The 18,734-nt window shown below is 37.4% G+C and overlaps 1 protein-coding gene across 2 annotated transcripts in view; it reads left to right on the top strand.

Annotated features, from left to right (window-relative positions):
- MAGT1 (magnesium transporter 1) overlaps positions 1–11,795 on the top strand; it is a 49,171-nt gene extending 37,376 nt beyond the window's left edge. Inside the window, exons 8-10 of one of the 2 annotated variants that reach the window (XM_086387291.1) lie at positions 3,154–3,228; positions 8,199–8,289; positions 9,550–11,795. In XM_086387291.1, coding sequence (XP_086243417.1) covers positions 3,154–3,228; positions 8,199–8,289; positions 9,550–9,565 — 182 coding nt within the window. In that variant the 3' untranslated portion in view covers positions 9,566–11,795. The remainder of the gene's footprint in view (positions 1–3,153; positions 3,229–8,198; positions 8,290–9,549) is intronic. The other variant, XR_015158790.1, reaches the window with a different exon arrangement.
- The last annotated feature ends 6,939 nt before the right edge of the window (positions 11,796–18,734 follow it).

The raw sequence follows: 18,734 nt of genomic DNA, 5'->3' as shown, positions 1-18,734 counted from the left end.
TGAGGATCTGCCTGTGTGGACCTTCTCTTCATTACAGATCCCTCTGAGGTTGGTAGGTCCTAAGCTGACACTTTGCTGGTTACATGGAGATGTTTCTTGCAGTTTTGGTTGTATAGGATTTCTTCTACCAGTATCCAGTTAGTTTTCCATGAGAATTATTCCAGTATAGATGTATTTTTGGCATGTGTATTGGGGAGAGGTGAGCGCTACATTCTCCTTCCTACTCTGCCACCTTGAACCACAAATCTACTAGCTTGTTTAATAGCCTAGTTCCTGTTTATTATGTAATAACACCTCCTCTATTTTCTATTCAGTTCTCTCAGGGTAAGATGATTATGTAATTATTTACTATTTATTGTTTGTATCCCCTACTAGAGTGTAAACTTGTTCAAGGAATGGTCTATATTTCCTCTAACTTTGTAAACCCAACTAATAGTGCCTGCCTATAATAGACAGTGTTAGTAAAAGTTTAAAGAGTCCATAAATGAAATAAACCAATACATATGGAAGTGCATCATAGCTCTTGATAGCTAAGAACAACAGCACACAAAGACCTTGATGGTATAGTGTAAGATGGAAAGCTCTAGACCATGATACAGAAGCAAACTAGTCCAAAAACAAGTCTCGATCATTAATCAGAGTGTCTATAGCCAGAGCCTTTAGAAATGATCAGTCTTCATGCATGTGTGTGTATTAGTCGCTCAGTTGTGTCCAATTCTTTGTGATGCCCACCAGACTCCTCTGTCCATGAGGATTCTCCAGGCAAGAATACTGGAGTGGGTTGTCATACCCTCCTCCAGGGGATCTTCCCAACCCAGGGATCGAACTGAGGTCTCCCACATTGCAGGCAGATTCTTTACCAGCTGAGCCACCAGGGAAGCCCAAGAATACCGTAGTGGGTAGCCTATCCCTTCTCCAGGCCATCTTCCCAACCAGGAATCAACCTGGGGTCTCCTGCATTGTAGGCAGATTCTTAACCAACTGAGCTACCTGGGAAGCCCATCTTTATGCATACCTGCATATAAGTATGCATCAGTTCAGTTCAATTCAGTTCAGTTGCTCAGTCGTGTCCGACTCTTTGCGAACCCATGAATCACAGCACACCAGGCCTTGCTGTCCATCACCAACTCCCAGAGTTTACCCAACTCATGTCCATCGAGTTGGTGATGCCATCCAGCCATCTCATCCTCTGTCGTCCCCTTCTCCTCCTGCCCCCAATCCCTCCCAGCACCAGGGTCTTTTCCAATGAGTCAACTCTTCACATGAGGTGGCCAAAGTATTGGAGTTTCAGCTTCAGCATCAGTCCTTCCAATGAACACCCAAGACTGATGTCCTTTAGGATGGACTGGTTGGATCTCCTTGCAGTCCAAGGGACTCTCAAGAGTCTTCTCCAACACCACAGTTCAAAAGCATCAATTCTTTGGCACTCAGCTTTCTTCACAGTCCAACTCTCACATCCATACATGACCACTGGAAAAACTATAGCCTTGACTAGATGGACCTTTTTTGGCAAAGTAATGTCTCTGCTTTTTAACATGCTATCTAGGTTGGTCATAACTTTCCTTCCAAGGAGTAAGCGTCTTTTAATTTCATGGCTACAATCACCATCTGCAGTGGTTTTGGAGCCCAAAATAATAAAGTCATCACTGTATGTATAGGTGTATAACATACAGAACACTAGTAAGGTGTATAATAAAGAATCCTAGTAAGAAAAAAAGATCACTGAGGAAAACAACTTAGCTAAGCAACAAAACCATGAATGAGTATCATCCCTAAGAAGAGACTATTAAAAAGAGTATGTAAAATGGTAATGAAAGGATGAACAGGCAAATTTAGAGCCAATTATAAATTCAGGCCTTATCTGAACACCTATTTTCCCCTTTCTGCTTATTTTTACCCACATGAGATAGCATACAATGTGCATGTGTATATGAATAATTAATATGAGCATTTTAAATTAATCTTTGTATTCACCAAACTGCAGGGTGAATCTCTCTTTTCTACTTGAACACATTCTATTTTGTTTCAGAATTTGATTTTTCTTATTTTACTGTTCAACCAAGCCATGTACTACCTATTTGCAAGAGTACATCTATTTTGTATTTATGTAGCTTCTATATTAAGGTGAATAAAAGTGAAGTCATGGCTCATAGGATTTTCTTTTTTTATTAAAATAAGACAATTTAAGTAGTTTAGTAGTAATTTGTGCTTTGAGGTTAATTGTTGAAATTCTAAAAAATATTTGTTAAGTTATTTTTCAAATAAAAGTTAGTTGCTATTCTCTCTAAATGGTGTACATTTCAAATGTGTTCTTTTTTGGCAAGTAGTTGAAATATTCAAAATGGCTACTTAATTTATTTTAATGTATACAAAATGGACTCAATAGTTGGAAGAATGTTTCAGAAGTTTATTTCAAAATACAATTTTAGAGGAAAACTCATGTTTTATCTCGAAGTTATAGTGGGACATTTGTTTAAAATATCAGTTTTTATTTGTACAAATGAAGTAATTTTCTAACCTTAATTTTTTATTTTATCTTCATAGTAAATAATTGTCATACTATATAGGCACATGATTACTTGGTTATGGGGAGGATAAATTGGAAGATTGGGATTGACATATACACAGTACTATATATAAAATAGATAATAGGGACCTACTGTATAACACTGTATGGGCTTCCCTGGTGGCTCAGCTAATAAAGAATCCGCCTGCAGTAAAAGGAGACCTGGGTTTGATCTCTGGGTTGGGAATATCCCCTGGAGAAGGGAAAGGCTACCCACTCTAGTATTCTGGCCTGGAGAATCCCATGGACTATACAGTCCACAGGGTCACAAAGAGGCGGACGTGACTGAGGGACTTTCACTTTCACTGTATAGCACAGAGAACTCTACTCAATGCCCTGTAGTGGCCTATATGGGAAAAAAGAATCTGAAAAAGAGTGGATATATGTATAACAGATTCACTTTGCTGCACACTTGAAACTAACACATCATTGTAAATCAGTTCTACCTGAATACAATTTTTTTAATTACTTATAATTTTTGTAATTGAATTGAAGGTTTATATATTTATTCATTCTATATTATTCTAGGAATATTAAAGTTTGTGTTATTTCTCTCTGTGAATTTCTCCTTAAACGATTTTTCTAAGATGGTGGGGTTACCTTAGGGATGGTGCTTTTATGTGAAGCTGCTACATCTGACATGGATATTGGAAAGCGAAAGAGTAAGTCATATAATATGCCAAGATGTAGCAGTTCTGCCTTTATATGGAAAAAAGGAATATCCTCTTAATCACTTCTCCTCTTAGTTATATTATTTTACTTCACTATTATAAAAGTAATATGTGCTCATTGTAGAAAGTGTTGGGGGAAATAAGAGAATGAAACCTTTGGAGGGGAAGTTACCCATTATTCCACCATTAAAAAGCTAATAATTTTAACATTGTAATACAAGTTTCTTCCATTTCTAAAAACATCTTTTCAACTGTATGTATAATATTTTGAATCTTATACCCCCTTTTTTAATTGAAGTTAAAATATTTCACTAATATTTTCCCACACATAATTTTTAATTTATTGTTTATGCTATTTATTTAACCATTCTGATTTTGTTAAACATTTAGTTTTTTCTTTTCATTATAATGAATAGTTATTTAGTGACTATTATGGTATATATTAAACTTTATCTTCTTTTCATATTAATTCCTTAGTGTAGTATGACTGTGTGGTCCTGTGTATGAGTATTTTCAGTTATCTTGATGTTTTGAGCTGATGATGCCAAATTCTTTACCCAAATGTTTAATAGTTTAGATTCCTATTAGTGGCATTTCAGAATGCTTGTTTTCACTGTAACTTTTTATCAACATTAGAGAACTTTATTAAAAATATGTATGTAAGTGTGTATTTGCTAATCAGATAAAGGGGAAATGTTATATTATTTTGTACTTCTTTGTTTATTACTGTAGTTGAATATTTTCTTAGATGTTTATTAGCTGTTTTGTTTTCCTTTGTCTAAAATACCTTTTTGTCTTTTGCCATTTATGTATGTTACTCCTTTTCCTGTTGGTTTGCATGGACTTTTTATATATTAGAATTTTCATATGCTGATATTTGTTACAAAGAAATGCTAACAATGTAATTTACTTAATATGAAATCAGTTTGAGTTTTTATTTTATGGTTAAAGAGTTAAATGTCATCAAAATTAACCTAGGTTAATAAATCTATCTACTTTTTCCTTCTAGAAAAAAAGATGATGATATTGGATTTTGAATTTGGGAGATAATTTTTCTGTTGCATTGAAATGAAGTTTTACATATTAGAAAAATAGAACTAATGTAGCAATTTTTCATCCAGTCACTATACATCCTTTAATTCCTGACTTTTGAAAAAATGCCTATTTCAGTATTCATTTTTGGAGAAAGGCCATCTGGGTACTACTGCAATGCTGGGATGAATTTAAGTTGTAAAACATTTTGGTGACATATATTAAGTTAGTCACAATTTGATCTATTTCTAAGATTGTAATTAATGAAATTATCACAAATATTAATAATAAATATTTCTTTAGCACTTATTATATATCAAGAACTTTCCTAAGCACTTTTAGATATGTGAAAAAATTAGAATACAAATATATATTCGGGGTGAAGCTATATATACATGTATATGTGCATTTGATTAGGAAGAAAAAAAGACTTCTACAAAGAGCATGTGTTAATACTTATAAAAAATTATTTAAGATTTAAATTTTTGGCCCCTAATCATATTGTGTGAGAATTGTAAAGGGAAAATGGATTATTCTCTAAGTATAACAAAACTAAACATTGTCATTAGTATTGTCCAATAAATATGTTTCCCTAGAGCTTCCATGCTTTTCCACACCTACCTCTCTGCTTCTTAGCCAGTCTTAGTCCAGGGATTTAAAAATCCTCATGTTATGGGAATCATACTTGAGCATTGTAGGGTCATCGTCTAGGGTTAAGGTTGGTAACTGCTATGCTGAACCAGAGCATAGAGAGCTATGAATTTGGGGGTAGGAATCAGGTTTTTTTTTCCCCTCATAATTCAAATAAGTAATCTGAGTTGAAGGATGTCCTCATATAAGCAGTGTTCACGAATAAAGTACTTTCAACTAAGGCTGTCAGAATGATATTACCAGATGTCTTTAAGTCAATATTTATCAATAATACAATAAGGCCATACATAATAAGGACTTAAAAGAAGTTTAAAAAGTGAGTTATATTAAAGCAATTATCCTTTGATTAAAAAACAAATTGTTTTAAAAGAGTGAGTTATTTTCTTGTCAGATGTAAAACAGTGTTTCTAACACTAAATTCTGTGGTGGTGTTTAATGGAATTCATTATTTCACACAATTAAATTACACAAGTGTAAATAGAACTATTCTATTATAGTGTTCAGTTCAGTACAGTTGCTCAGTCATGTCTGACACTCTGCGACTCCATGGACTACAGCATGCCAGCCTTCCCTGTCCATCACCATGTCCCAGAACTTGCTCAAATTCATGTCCACTGAGTCTGTGATGCCATCCAGCCATCTCATCTTCTGTCATCCCCTTCTCCTCCTGCCATCAATCTTTCCAGCATCGGTCTTTTCCAATGAGTCAGTTCTTCACATCATGTGGCCAAAGTATTGGAGCTTCAGCCTCAGTCCTTCCAATGAATATTCATGACTGATTTCCTTTAGGATGGACTAGTTGGATCTCCTTGCAGTCCAAGGGACTCTCAAGAATCCTCCAACACCACAGTTCAAAAGCATCAATTCTTTGGCCCTCAGCTTTCTTTATAGTCCAACTCTCACATCCATACATGACTAGTGGGAAAATCATACCTTTGACTAGATGGACCTTTGTCGGCAAAGTAGTGTCTGCTTTAATATGCTGTCTAGATTGGTTATAGCTTTTCTTCCAAGGAGCAAGTGTCTTTTAATTTCATGGCTGCAGTCACAATCTGCAGTGATTTTGGAGCCCAAGAAAGTAAAGGTCTGTTACTATTTCCATTGTTTCCCCATCTATTTGCCATGAAGTGATGGGACTGGATGTTCTTCTGTGTATTCTTGCCACCTCTTATTATCTTCTGCTTTTGTTAGGTCCATAAGGTTTCTGTCCATTATTGTGCCCATCTTTACATGAAATGTTCCCTTGGCAGCTCTAATTTTCTTGAAGAGATCTCTAGTCTTTCCCATTCTGTTTCCTCTATTTCTTTGCATTTATTGCTGAGGAAGGCTTTCTTAATCTGTCTTTGCTGTTTGGAACTCTGCATTCAGATTGGTATATCTTTGCTTTTCTCCTTTTCCTTTAGCATCTCTTCTCAGCTATTTGTAAGGCCTCCTCAGACAACCATTTTGCCTTTTTACATTTGTTTTTCTTGGGGATGGTCTTGATCACTGCCTCCTGTACAATGTCATGAACCTCTGTCCATAGTTCTTCAGGCACTCTGTCTATCAGATCTTATCCCTTGAATCTATTTCTTACTTCCACTGTATAAATCGTAAGGGATTTGACTTACATCATATCTGGATGGTCTAGTAGTTTTCCCTACTTTCTTCAGTTTAAGTCTGAATTTGGCAATAAGGAGTTCATGATCTGAGCCACAGTCTGCTCCCAGTCTTCTTTTTTGCTGACTTTATAGAGCTTCTCCATCTTTGGGTACAAAGTATACAGTCAGTCTGATTTTGGTATTGACCATCTGGTGATGTCCATGTGTAGAGTTTTCTCTTCTGTTGTTGGAAGAGGGTGTTTGCTATGACCAGTGCGTTCTCTTGGCAGAACTCTTTTAGCCTTTGCCTTGCTTCATTTTGTACTCCAAAGCCAAACTTGCCTGTTACTCCAGGTGTTTCTTGACTTCCTGCTTTTGCATTCCAGTCCCCTATGATGAAAAGGACATCTTTTTTGGTATCAATTCTAGAAGGTCTTGTGGATCCTCATAGAACTGTTCAACTTCAGCTTCTTCAGCATTAGTGGTTGGTGCATAGACTTGAATTACTATCATACTGAATGGTTTGCCTTGGAAATGAACAGAGATCATTCTTTCATTTTTGAGATTGCACCCAAGTACTGCATTTCAGACTTTTTTGTTGACTATGAGGGCTGCTCCACTTCTTATAAGGGATTCTTGCACCCACAGTAGTAGATATAATGGTCATCTGAATTAAATTTGCCCATTCTGGTCCATTTTAGTTCACTTATTCCTAAAATGTCAATGTTCACTCTTGCCATCTCCTGTTTGACCACTTCCAATTTGCCTTGATTCATGGACCTAACATTCCAGGTTTCTATGCAATATTGTTCTTTACAGCATCGGACTTTACTTCCAACACCAGTCACATCCACAACTGGAATTGTGTTTGCTTTGGCTCCATCTCTTCATTGTTTCTGGCATTATTTCTCCACTCTTCTCCAGTAGCATATTGGGCACCTACTGACCTGGGGAGTTCATCTTTCAGTGTCATAATCTTTTTGTCTTTTCATATTGTCTATGGCATTCTCAAGGCAAGAATACTGAAGTGGTTTGTCATTTCCTTCTCCAGTGGACCACATTTTGTCAGAACTCTCCACCATGACCCGTCCATCTTGGTTGGCCCTACTCGGCATGGCTCATAGTTTCATTGAGTTAGACAAGGCTGTGCTCCATGTGATCAGTTTGGTTAGTTTTCTGTGATTGTGGTTTTCATTCTGTCTGTCCTCTGATGAATAAGGATGAGGATTCCAGAAGCTTCCTGATGGGAGACTGACTGTGAGGGAAACTGGGTCTTGTTTTGATGGGTGGGGCCAGTAAATCATTAATTAAATTTTCTGTTGATGGGTTGGGCTGTGTTTCCTTATGTTGTTTGAGGCCAAACTGTCAACTGTGCCTCCACTGGAGACTCCTGGACACTCACAGGCAAGTCTGATTCAGTCTCTTATGGGGGCACTTCTTCTTTCTCCTGGCTCCTGGTGTGCACAAGGTTTTGTTTGTGCCCTCCAAGAGTCTGCTCCATTATAGTGTAATAGAGCAAATTAAAGGTGAAGGCAGACTCCTGAAGATATAAGAATGGGAATGAAATTTGTTGTAGTTTAGACTTACCAGTAGATATAGCCCTTGCATTTTACTCTTAGAAGTGTAGCCTAAAATTTATGTTCTTACTCTTTACTGTGTTTAACATGCTCATTTTACTCTCCTTTTATTTTTCTGCAGTAATGTGTGTGGCTGGTATTGGACTTGTTGTATTATTCTTCAGTTGGATGCTCTCTATTTTCAGATCAAAGTATCACGGATATCCATATAGGTATTATTTTTTCATTTGTATAGTGATTACCTATGCTTTCAATGATTAGAGTTGATGTGCTATATAGTTTTTTTTTACTTTACCTCCAGATTACTCTAGCTTCTGACATAGAGATAGGCTTTGAGTTATGTTGCATATAGAAATTATAATAATTATGATATAGTGAATAAAACTATGTGATTTCTTGGGAAAATCATTCAGGACTATTCTGACATCATTTAATTTAACCTAGAAATCTATCAAACACATAACGATTAGAACATTTTATACCCTCGCACAGTTCCTTATTTGCATACTTTACATCTTTTTGAGGACAAATTATTTTTTAATGTTTTTTCCAAAACTTTTCACTCTGCTTTTCAGGCTGTTTAGGTAGAATAAACAGAACATTTGAATAGAATCCAATTTGTAGACTGTAGAATAAGAAAGAGTGTTTAAGAAGGTCTAATAGACTTGAAATATTCATAGCGATCTCTAAAGCTCAGCGAAGAAATTATTCTCCTAGTTATAACTTCTTGATTTTATTCTGTTAATAGCCAAAAGAAATGTACCTGTACACAACAGGCAATATCATGAGTTAGTTTTATAATCTGAGTGCCATTTACTACAATTCTTGTTTTAATACAACATTGCCCTGTTTTATAAAGGATCATGAACACTAAATGTAAAGTGTATCAAGTGATATTTTTGAGACACAAATTCATTCTTCGTATTTTCAACAGAAGTTTTTAGTAGATAATTTTGAATAACTCCCTGGCCGGCTCATTATATTGTAACATTTCTAAATGTATTTTAATCAGTGAACAACTTAAATTAATCTCCTTTTGCATTTCTTGCAAACTTGTTTAATTCTAAAGATTAAAACCTATTAGAACTTTGATCCTTGACTAAATCCTCCAGCTCTATACTTTTATTCTTCTGTCTATATGTATTTTAAAATAATTTATCCCCTATAGAATACTAACTGGGATGCAGGGGTAATCTTTCTGGTATTTCTATTACTTATATGATCACTGTGGTTGATTCAGTTATTAATTGGTATCTATTCGGGAGATATTTTAATTTGAGGTTATTTCTACTTCCTTTTCTTCTAAGACTACCTCAGCATCTCAGTGTCTCTTTTTGTTATTGGTACTCAAAGTTTATTATACATGTACCCAGATGTTCTTTGATCTGATATGATAAAATCAAGATATTTGTTAGAGGTAAAGACTATTTTTCTTTTAGATATTAATAGACTGGTATATATTTTTGTTTCAGCTTTCTGATGAGTTAAAAAGGATTCCGGAAATATGTAGACACTGGAGTAATGGAAATTGAAAAATGAAAAATATGTGTGTGAAAAGAAGAATGCAATTTATGTATTTTGGATTACCTCTTTTTTTCCCACATGATTAAAATAGTTAATCATTTAACCAAAGAAGATGTATAGTGCCTTAACAAGCAATTTTCATGAAGTATTTGGATACAATTCTTCTCTTAACCTTCCCTTCCCAGTAAACTTTCTGGAACATTTAATTTAGTGGAATTTTATAAAAAATTTAAAACTACTACATTTTAATTAGAACAAGGTTCAAAACTGTGTTGCTTAACTTTTGACCATGTGATTTTTTTATCTTATCCAAAGGTAGTTGGGACTTGTGACCAGGTGTTCTTGCATATGCCTGTTACTGATAACAGCGTCAGGAATCCATTCTTAGCTTTTCCAGTGTTGCATGGATGTGCATACTTCACACATCTTTCCTTTTAAGCAGAGAAATCATATATGCTATGTGTCTTCTGAAAATGGAACACCATTCTTCAGCGTACACATCTAGACTTTAGAAAAAGATCACTAGCCAGTCCTCCATCTTCCCTCCTGAAATTCTTTGCAGACTTTGTTTCTTGGTAGCTGTAGACATTAAGAAGTATTCCTAAATACAGGATTATGATTTCTTCATGAGTGTGGTGTTAGCTGCCTGTATTTGGAACAATTTCAGGCTCATTCTGTTTCCCTAATTTATTTAAGATGAAAGTGAAGTTGCTCAGTCATATCCGACTCTTTGCGACCCCATGGACTGTAGCCTACCAGGTTCCACCGTCCATGGGATTTTTCAGGCAAGAATACTGGAGTGGGTTGCCATTTCCTTCTCCAGGAGATCTTCCCGACCCAGGGATTGAACCCAGGTCTCCTGCATTGTAGGCAGACACTTTACTGTCTGAGCCACCAGGGAAGTCCTTTATTTAAGATGGGCCCCTCTCTAATAAAAATGTAGCTTAGTATTAAAATCAGTGTAAATTTACAATTGACCAAAATGTTTCTGCAACTCAGAGATTATCACTTATTTCATTTGTACCTAAGAGAAAAAAATGGATTTATCTGGTTAAATCAATTTCTGTATTACAGTGACAACACATTTTATTAACCCTTGTGTTTAGGAAAAGGACTCCCCTAGATTGGGAAAATAAAATGATGAAATATTAAGTTGTTGCTTATGAATAGAAAGTAAATTTTTCTTGTAAACTGTTCTGTTTTCTTGCTATTATGTTAACCTTTGTCTTCTCACTTTATGTGGAGAAACAAAGTTATCATTTGAAGAAGTTCTGTTTGAATTTAATCTTTTTTCTGTCAATAAAAATAACCATATGTGCTAACCAAATTTCTGTGAAGAATGAAAGTTGATGGTTATCAGTAGATATAGCTATAATCTCCTCCATGGCTGTAAAGGGTATCCAGAAATGCCACTATTATAGAAATATGCAAATTCCAATTGTGAAGAAATTTTAAGAAATCTTAGAAGTATTACATTAAAATAATATTGTGACTGCCTGCTACTATTTACCATCTAATAACTCTCCCTCATGGTCTAGAAATCTTACATAATAGACGTTTAAAGAAAGAGATGATTATAGTTGCCTATGAAGAAATGTTCTATGTGGGGCTTTTGGTTTGTTTTTTTTTTAAGTAGATTTGGTGGGTGAGGTGATATTTACTCTCTACTGGAGCCCATTTTTGTTACTCCACTGTAAATTGCGTGATTCTGGATTCCTTATCTGCTGTTTTTGTACTTGTCTCAGGCCAAATAAATTTACGCTGTGATTCTTATGAGACTTGTATGAATATGCCCTGATTTGTACAGACTAACCAGGGGAATATTACTGCCATGTAACCTATAGCTCCAGATAATTTGCAATGAGCATTGAAGAATGACAGTTCTTTGTATTTTCTGTGTCTCTCTTAAGAGCACATTCTTCTTCTTTAAGGAGAGAAGTTGTGTTCTGGCTAAACTCTGTAGAGGGCAGATTTACTACACTTAGAATAGTGTTACTTTTGTGGAAATGTTGAAAGTAGCTTTCATCTGAAGTGCCTTAAGTAGATTCTTAAATTTACTTTTCTAGTATTGATTTAAATATTATTTGTTATGCATTTTAAAATACTATTCAAAATTATACATTGTAGTGGCAGAGATAAACAAATGTCTGGCTGTTTGCTTTTTGATCATATCAATAAACTTCTACAATCTAAATTCTGAGTTTTTGGTTAACATCTAAAGAAGGGTGAACTGAAAACACTACACTAGAAGTATAATATTAGGCTATTCCATTTTGAAATTATAACTAAATTTACTATTGTCCTAATGGCAATAATTTGGTAGGCCAATTAGGCATTTCTCAATTTAAATACTTTCTTCCAGGATTCTATCCATTATCCTTTATGAATGCTGTCACCCTCTACATTAGTCAGAACAATCAAGATATGTAAAATAATGACTGTTTTCAATGCTTCGTTACATTTTGTCCTAGTCAGTGAATATTGTGACTAGGTAACATAATGGGAAAGACTAGAGATCTCTTCAAGAAAATTAGAGATACCAAGGGAATATTTCATGCAAAGACGGGCTCAATAAAAGATAGAAATGGTATGGACCTAACAGAAGCAGAAGATATTAAGAAGAGGTGGCAAGAATACACAGAAGAACTGTATAAAAAAGATCTTCATGACCCAGATAATCACAAAGGTGTGATCCCTCACACTCACCTAGAGCCGGACATCCTGGAACGTGAAGTAAGGTGTGCCTTAGCAAGCATCACTAAAAACAAAGCTAGTGGAGGTGATGGAATTCCAATTGAGCTATTTCAAATCCTAAAAAATGATGCTGTGAAAGTGCTGCACTCAATATGCCAGCAAATTTGGAAAACTCAGCAGTGGCCACAGGACTGCAAAAGGTCAGTTTTCATTCCAATCCCAAAGAAAGGCAATGCCAAAGAATGCTCAAACTACTGCACAATTGCACTCATCTCACACGCTAGTAAAGTAATGCTCAAAATTCCCCAAGCCAGGCTTCAGCAATACGTGAACCATAAACTTCGTGATGTTCAAGCTTGTTTTAGAAAAGGCAGAGGAACCAGAGATCAAATTGCCAACATCTGCTGGATCACCAAAAAAGCAAGAGAGTTCCAGAAAAACATCTATTTCTGCTTTATTGACTATGCCAAAGCCTTTGACTGTGTGGATCACAATAAACTGTGGACAATTCTGAAAGAGATGGGAATACCAGACCACCTGACCTGCCTCTTGAGAAATCTGTATGCAGGACAGGAAGCAACAGTTAGAACTGGACATGGAACAACAGACTGGTTCCAAATAGGAAAAGGAGTATGTCAAGGCTGTATGTTGTCACCCTGCTTATTTAACTTATATGCAGAGTACATCATGAGAAACGCTGGGCTGGAGGAAGCACAAGCTTGAATCAAGATTGCCAGGAGAAATATCAATAACCTCAGATATGCAGATGACATCACCCTTATGGCAGAAAGTGAAGAAGAACTAAAAGCTTCCTGATGAAAGTGAAAGAGGAGAGTGAAAAAGTTGGCTTAAAGCTCAACGTTCAGAAAACAAAGATCATGGCATCTGGTCTCATCACTTCATGGCAAATAGATGGGTAAACAGTGGCTGACTTTATTTTTCTGGGCTGCAAAATCACTGTGAATGGTGACTGCAGCTATGAAATTAAAAGATACTTGCTCCTTGGAAGGAAAGTTAATGACCAACCTAGACAGCATATTCGAAAGCAGAGACGTTACTTTGCCAACAAACATCCGTTTAGTCAAGGCTATGATTTTTGCAGTGGTCATGTATGGATGTGAAAGGTGCACTGTGAAGAAAGCTGAGTGCCAAAGAATTGATGCTTTTGAACTGTGGTGTTGGAGAAGACTCTTGAGAGTGCCTTGGACTGCAAGGAGATCCAACCAATTCATTCTAAAGGAGATCAGTCCTGTGTGTTCTTTGGAAGGACTGATTTTGAAGCTGAAACTCCAATACTTTGGCCACCTGATGCGGAGAGTTAACTCATTTGAAAAGACCCTGATGCTGGGAAAGATTGAGGGCCGGAGGAGAAGGGGACAACAGAGGATGAGATGGCTGGATGGGATCACCGACTCAGTGGACATGGGTTTGGGTGAACTCCGGGAGTTGGTGATGGACAGGGAGGCCTGGCGTGCTGCAATTCATGGGGTTGCAATGAGTCGGACACGACTGAGCAACTGAACTGAACTGAATTCCCTTTTGATACTAACTAATTTGAAACAGATACCCAGACAGGTTCAGTTCAGTTCAGTCACTCAGTCGTGTCCGACTCCTTGCGACCCCATGAATTGCAGGACGCCAGGCCTCCCTGTCCATCACCAACTCCCGGAGTTCACCGAAACCCATGTACATCGAGTCAGTGATGCCATCCAGCCATCTCATCCTCTGTCATCCCCTTCTCCTCCTGCCCCCAATCCCTCCCAGCATCAGAGTCTTTTCCAATGAGTCAACTCTTCACATGAGGTGGCCAAAGTATTGGAGTTTCAGCTTTAGGATCATTACTTCCAAAGAAATCCCAGGGCTGATCTCCTTTAGAATGGACTGGTTGGATCTCCTTGCAGTCCAAGGGACTCTCAAGAGTCTTCTCCAATACCACAGTTCAAAAGCATCAATTCTTCGGTGCTCAGCCTTCTTCAGAGTCCAACTTTCACATCCATACATGACCACAGGAAAAACCATATCCTTGACTAGACGAACCTTTGTTGGCAAAGTAATGTCTCTGCTTTTGAATATGCTATCTAAGTTGGTCATAACTTTCCTTCCAAGTAGTAAGCATCTTTTAATTTCATGGCTGCAGTCACCATCTGCAGTGATTTTGGAGCCCCCAAAACTGAAATCTGACACTGTTTCCACTGTTTCCCCATCTATTTCCCATGAAGTGATGGGACCAGATGCCACGATCTTCGTTTTCTGAATGTTGAGCTTTAAGCCAACTTTTTCACTCTCCACTTTCACCTTCATCAAGAGGCTTTTTAGTTCCTCTTCACTTTCTGCCATAAGGGTGGTGTCATCTGCATATCTGAGGTTATTGATATTTCTCCCGGCAATCTTGATTCAAGCTTGTGCTTCCTCCAGCCCAGCGTTTCTCATGATGTACTCTGCATGTAAGTTAAATAAGCAGGGTGACAATATACAGCCTTGACGTACTCCTTTTCCTATTTGGAACCAGTCTGTTGTTCCATGTCCAGTTCTAACTGTTACTTCCTGACCTGCATATAGGTTTCTCAAGAGGCAGGTCAGGTGGTCTGGTATTCCCATCTCTTTCAGAATTCTCCACAGTTTATTGTGATCCACACAGTCAAAGGCTTTGGCATAGTCAGTAAAGCAGAAATAGATGTTTTTCTGGAACTCTCTTGCTTTTTTGGTGCTCCAGCAGATGTTGGCAATTTGATCTCTGGTTCCTCTGCCTTTTCTAAAACAAGCTTGAACATCTGGAAGTTCACAGTTCACCTATTGCTGAAGCCTGGTTTGGAGAATTTTAAGCATCACTTTGCTAGCGTGTGAGATGAGTGCAATTGTGCGGTAGTTTAAGCATTCTTTGGCATTGCCTTTCTTTGGGATTGGAATGAAAACTGACCTTTTGCAGTCCTGTGGCCACTGCTGAGTTTTCCAAATTTGCTGGCATATTGAGTGCAGCACTTTCACAGCATCATCTTTTAGGATTTGAAATAGCTCAACCGGAATTCCATCACCTCCACTAGCTTTGTAGTGATGCTTTCTAAGACCCACTTGACTTCCCATTCCAAGATGTCTGGCTCTAGGTGAGTGATCACACCATCGTGATTATCTTGGTCATGAAGATCTTTTTTATACAGTTCTGTGTATTCTTGCCACCTCTTCTTAATATCTTCTGCTTCTATTAGTCCATACCATTTCTGTCCTTTATCGAGCCCATCTTTGCATGAAATGTTCCCTTGGTGTCTCTAATTTTCTTGAAGAGATCTCTAGTCTTTCCCATTCTGTTTTTTTCCTGTATTTCTTTGCATTGACCGCTGAGGAAGGCTTTCTTATCTCTTCTTGCTATTCTTTGGAACTCTGCATTCAGATGCTTATATCTTTCCTTTTCTCCTTTGCTTTTCACTTTTCTTTTCACAGCTGTTTGTAAGGCCTCCCCAGACAGCCATTTTGCTTTTTTACGTTTTGTTGCCATGAGGATGGTCTTGATCCCTCTCCTGTACAATGTCACAAACCTCCATCCATAGTTCATCAGGCAGTCTATCAATCTAGTCAGGTTATATAAGACTGAGCAGCTGCTGCTGCTACTGCTGCTAAGTCGCTTCAGTCATGTCCGACTCTGTGTGACCCCATAGATGGAAGCCCACCAGGCTCCCCTGTCCCTGGAATTCTCCAGGCAAGAACACTGGAGTGGGTAGGAAGTAAAGAAATCTGGCTTTTAAACAACTTTTAGTCCTTACTTTGTTTCTGACAAAGTAAGGACTAAAGCTCTCTGACCACAGGCAAGGCAGTGAACCTCTAGACCTGTTTCTTTATTCTGAGGTCAGTGCATTGGATTATATCACCTCAGTGTTACTTCTAGCACTGCTGTTCCATGATGTATAATATTAAAGATGCATTTAAATCTCAATAGACATCATTTGTGATATTCACGGTTGGTGTTGAATTAAATCATTTGAAATGTAGGATGGTTTGTAGTCAGATTTCTGAAGACACTGTGAAATGCTTGTGGGGGCCATTATACCTGAAAACTTTAATAATATGCATTGAAATATTTTAGAAAGAATACACTTGACACTGTTATGGTAATATCAGATCTTGATTTAAGTGGGTTATATTAAATTTTTAGCAACAATGAGATGAACAAGTGTAATAGTATGCTAATATTATAAAATATCAAAACCAAGGGAAGCTTAGATACCACTCAATCTCTACCTTCCTTTTGACTACTAAAGAATACCTGCCCTAGAGAGGTGAAATGATTTCCTGAAGGTTATTCCAAGGAAATGCCTACAGGTTTCCTATTTTGTTGCACATTCCCTGTGGATTAAATTTCACTTCAGGATGTAGATTACTCCCTGACGAAATGGAAACCATAGTGAGTCTATCTTGATTGCTTCCTTATATCTAGATTGTAGGGACTTGGGGAAGGGGGAATGGGAGTTGTTTATAATTAAGAGTTTCAGTTTTGCAAGATGAAAAGAATTCTGAAGGTTTGTCATAAAACAGTGTGAATGAACTTAACAGTACTGAACTGTGCATTTAAAAATGGTAAAAAAGTATATTTTATGTATGTTTTACTACAACTCAAAATGAAAACAAGTGCTAATGCCTTGGTGCCAATGTCATATTGACATATCCTTACTGACACCATTTTTTATTTGATCATTGTCCTGAAAATTGAGTAAGCTGAATAGAGTGTAACTCATGGTGGAAATATTGAAGTATCATCTTTAGACTCTGGGTGAAATTTTTAAGGATATACAGGTAAACTCTGCCTGAAGAATCAGTGACTAGTATATTTCAGTTACTACTCTTTAAACAATGACTTTCAGCTGGAAAAAAAAAAAACTCATGAAGATATGTTGGCTCCACCAAAACATCCAGACTCAGAAATAATGCATTTGGTCTGAAACTTCCACTTTATTAATATCATGCCTGGCCATGGCTCTGTGGTCAGCAGTTGTACCTAGAAAACTTTGGGTCTGAAGTTCTTTTTATGCTCTTCAAATAAATGCAGTGTTTTCTCTATTCCAAACACAACTCAAAAATTATAATTTCCAGGAAGCTTTCTTGACCTCCCAGTTTGAGTTTTATACTGCTCTTTTCTTCTTCAGTGCATCTCTGTTATCCTATCTTGTAATTGCCCTGTCCCTCCCATAAACTGTAAGTTCCTTGGGAACAGAGGTGTTGTCTTACTCATGTTTGTATGTTCCTTTTCGAAAATACATGCATAGTACACATGAGGTGAATTTTCACTGATTGAATAAAGAAGAAAAAACCTTTATTCTCAGGGTGTTTGCAGTCTTGTGGTGGAAAAAAACATAAACAAATGTAATCCCAGTGGGGAAAATCTGTGTTGTATCATGGATACAGAGAAGGGTTTGATCACTTTTTGAGGTTAGGAGGTACAGGAAGGGAGAGATTTAAGTACCAAAATGCCAAATTATTCTTATCAGTATAGAATCATTTTGTTGTTCAGTCACTAACTCATGTCTGACTTAGCATGTCTCTCCCAAAGAGAGCACAGATCAGATCAGATCAGATCAGTCGCTCAGTCATGTCTGACTCTTAGCGACCCCATGAATCGCATCACGCCAGGCCTCCCTGTCCATCACCAATTCCCGGAGTTCACTCAGACTCACGTCCATCGAGTCAGTGATGCCATCCAGCCATCTCATCCTCTGTCGTCCCCTTCTCCTCTTGCCCCCAATCCCTCCCAGCATCAGAGTCTTTTCCAATGAGTTAATTCTTTGCATGAGGTGGCCAAAGTATTGGAGTTTCAGCTTTAGCATCATTCCTTCCAAAGAAATCCCAGGGCTGATCTTCAGAATGGACTGGTTGGATCTCCTTGCAGTCCAAGGGACTCTCAAGAGTCTTCTCCAACACCACAGTTCAAAAGCATCAATTCTTCGGCGCTCAGCCTTCTTCAGAGTCCAACTTTCACATCCATACATGACCACAGGAAAAACCATATCCTTGACTAGACGAACCTTTGTTGGCAAAGTAATGTCTCTGCTTTTGAATATGCTATCTAAGTTGGTCATAACTTTCCTTCCAAGTAGTAAGCATCTTTTAATTTCATGGCTGCAGTCACCATCTGCAGTGATTTTGGAGCCCCCAAAACTGAAGTCTGACACTGTTTCCACTGTTTCCCCATCTATTTCCCATGAAGTGATGGGACCAGATGCCACGATCTTTGTTTTCTGAATGTTGAGCTTTAAGCCAACTTTTTCACTCTCCACTTTCACCTTCATCAAGAGGCTTTTTAGTTCCTCTTCACTTTCTGCCATAAGGGTGGTGTCATCTGCATATCTGAGGTTATTGATATTTCTCCTGGCAATCTTGATTCAAGCTTGTGCTTCCTCCAGCCCAGCGTTTCTCATGATGTACTCTGCATATAAGTTAAATAAGCAGGGTGACA

Source organism: Bos grunniens, chromosome X (assembly GCF_055505025.1).
Source record: "Bos grunniens cultivar Pamir isolate PY7600 chromosome X, Bosgru_T2T1.0, whole genome shotgun sequence".
In the NCBI taxonomy this organism is placed as follows: domain Eukaryota; kingdom Metazoa; phylum Chordata; class Mammalia; order Artiodactyla; family Bovidae; genus Bos; species Bos grunniens.
Note: the sequence above shows the minus strand (reverse complement) of the source record. Positions and strands in the feature narration are given on the sequence as shown.